The 2,646-nt window shown below is 49.0% G+C and overlaps 1 protein-coding gene across 1 annotated transcript in view; it reads left to right on the top strand.

Annotated features, from left to right (window-relative positions):
- WDR7 (WD repeat domain 7) overlaps nucleotides 1-2,646 on the top strand; it is a 19,862-nt gene that overhangs the window by 13,995 nt on the left and 3,221 nt on the right. Inside the window, exons 14-15 of the mRNA XM_057387910.1 lie at nucleotides 48-262; nucleotides 1,005-1,808. Of these exons, the coding sequence (XP_057243893.1) occupies nucleotides 48-262; nucleotides 1,005-1,808 (1,019 nt within the window). The remainder of the gene's footprint in view (nucleotides 1-47; nucleotides 263-1,004; nucleotides 1,809-2,646) is intronic.

Here is a 2,646-nt window from a genome sequence, read left to right as displayed (position 1 = left end):
TGATATCTGGGATGTTGAGCTGTTTCTCCCTGACTCCACCATTCCAGGAGCTCTGGACAGGTGTGTGATGGGAATCACAGCAGTGGAGATCCTGAATGCCTGTGACGAGGCCGTTCCTGCGGCCGTGGACTCGCTGAGCCACCCCGCTGTCAATCTGAAGCAGGCCATGACCCGCCGCAGCCTGGCTGCTCTCAARAACGTGGCTCACCAGAAGCTGCAGACCCTGGCCACCAACCTGCTGGCTTCTGAAGCCTCRGACAAGGTGGGTGTGCTTYKKTGGAACAATTCCTGATASCAACCAAAACCTCCCCTGGYGCAGCTCGTGGYCAGCAGAGCGCWGCAGTGCTCCATCCTCTCCCAATTTTCCTTTTAAATTACCTTCTGTTTGAGGAAAAATCTCCCATAGTGAGAACATTCCTTGGAGCACCACCAGGATGTTTCCATAAGGGCTTCTGCTGCTCTTCCTGCTGCATCCAGGCGGAATTGGSAATGTCACATTTGTGTCTGGGTGTTTTGTGGGCTCCTCGTCCAGTGAAAGTGTTGGGAGAATGCTTAAAAACTTATATTAGTGTATTAATGTTCTGGTTTGCTGACATTCTTCAGCTTTTATCCCACAGCATCTTAATTCCCTGCCTCCTCCCTTTTTCCCCCCTTGGGAGGGAAGGAAGGAGGAAGAAGATGGGCTTAAGTGAAATCACCAAGTGGTGCAGTAATTGCAGGTCTGGGTGAATTGGAGTAGCTTCTTTTCCATATATTGATTCTATATTAACTCCAAATTGGAAATATTTAATGTGTTTTAAGCTTAGTAACAAAGGTTGGGATGGAATATAACTGTGATCTCGTAGGATTCAGGAGAAGGAAATGTGGATTTGTGCCTTGCCTGAGAGCTCAGATTATTTACAGACCTCCTTAAATGGAATAGTGTTTGATGGGTGTGAATTTCAAACTTGGCTCATCCACAGCTTCCCTAATGGAAATGTCAATTCTCTCTCTCGTTTTTCCAGGGGAATTTGCCAAAATATTCCCATAACTCCCTGATGGTTCAGGCCATCAAGACGAATTTGACAGACCCAGACATCCACGTGCTGTTTTTTGATGTGGAGGCTCTGATAATCCAGCTGCTGACAGAGGAGGCCTCGCGGCCCAACACAGCCCTGGTTTCTCCAGAGAATTTACAGAAATCCTCCAGTGGCTCTGACAAAGGGGGCTCCTTCCTGACGGGCAAACGGGCGGCCGTGCTTTTCCAGCAGGTGAAGGAAACCATCAAGGAGAACATCAAGGAGCACCTCCTGGATGATGAAGATGAGGATGAGGAGGCCATGAGGCAGAGGAGGGAGGATGGCGACCCGGAGTATCGCTCCAGCAAATCCAAACCGCTGACTTTGCTGGAATATAACCTGACCATGGATACAGCCAAGCTTTTCATGTCGTGCCTGCACGCCTGGGGGTTGAACTCGGTGCTGGATGAGCTGTGCCTGGATCGCCTGGGCATGCTGAAACCGCACTGCACCGTGTCCTTCGGCCTCCTGTCCCGAGGGGGCCACATGTCCCTGATGCTGCCTGGCTACAACCAGCCCGTGGGCAAAGCAGCCCTGGAGGAGCTGGGCAGGAAAATGTCCGTGACTGAAGGTTTGGGGAAGGGCACGTACGGCGTGTCCCGGGCTGTCACCACCCAGCACCTGCTGTCTGTCATCTCGCTGGCCAACACTCTGATGAGCATGACCAACGCCACCTTCATCGGGGACCACATGAAGAAAGGACCAGCCAGGTATGGCAAACCCTCCAGAGCTCTTGGCAGTTCAGTTCAGCACTGGGTTTGGTGTGGTTATCCTTTGTGAATGGCTCTGAAAGCTGATTTCTCTGTGGATATTTCGTGTTTAGTTCACCATTGGGTTTGGTGTAGGTATCCTTTGTGAATGGCTCTGAAAGCCTTTGGGGTTGTGTCTCTCCGTGGATATTTCGTGTTTAGTTCAACTTTGGGTTTGGTGGAGTTATCCTTAGCGTTATCAAACCCCCTTTGTGAGGGGTTGAATGGCTCTGAAAGCTGATGTGTCTCTCCGTGGATATTTTGTGTTAAATTCAACGTTGGGTTTGGTGCAGTTATCCTGAAAGCTGATGTGTCTCTCCATGGATATTTTGTGTTAAATTCAACGTTGGGTTTGGTGTAGTTATCCTTTGTGAGGGGTTGAATGCTCTGAGACCTGATGTGTCTCTCCATGGATATTTTGTGTTTAGTTCAATTCAGTATTGGGTTTGGTGTGGTTATCCTTTGTGAAGGGTTCAATGGCTCTGAAAGCCTTTGGGGTTGTGTCTCTCCGTGGATATTTCGTGTTTACAGTTGGGTTTGGTGTGGTTATCCTTTGTGAAGGGTTCAATGGCTCTGAAAGCCTTTGGGGTTGTGTCTCTCCATGGATATTTCGTGTTTAGAGTTGGGTTTGGTGTGATTATCCTTTGTGAGGGGTTCAATGGCTCTGAAAGCTGATTTCTCTGTGGATATTTCGTGTTTAGTTCACCGTTGGGTTTGGTGTAGTTATCCTTTGTGAGGGGTTGAATGGTTCTGAAAGCCTTTGGGGTTGTGTCTCTCCGTGGATATTTTGTGTTTAGTTCAATGTTGGGTTTGGTGTAGTTATCCTTTGTGAGGGGTTG

The sequence above is a fragment of the Malurus melanocephalus genome, unplaced genomic scaffold, assembly GCF_030028575.1.
Source record: "Malurus melanocephalus ecotype Western Australia unplaced genomic scaffold, MMel_1.1 scaffold_1431, whole genome shotgun sequence".
In the NCBI taxonomy this organism is placed as follows: domain Eukaryota; kingdom Metazoa; phylum Chordata; class Aves; order Passeriformes; family Maluridae; genus Malurus; species Malurus melanocephalus.
Note: the sequence above shows the minus strand (reverse complement) of the source record. Positions and strands in the feature narration are given on the sequence as shown.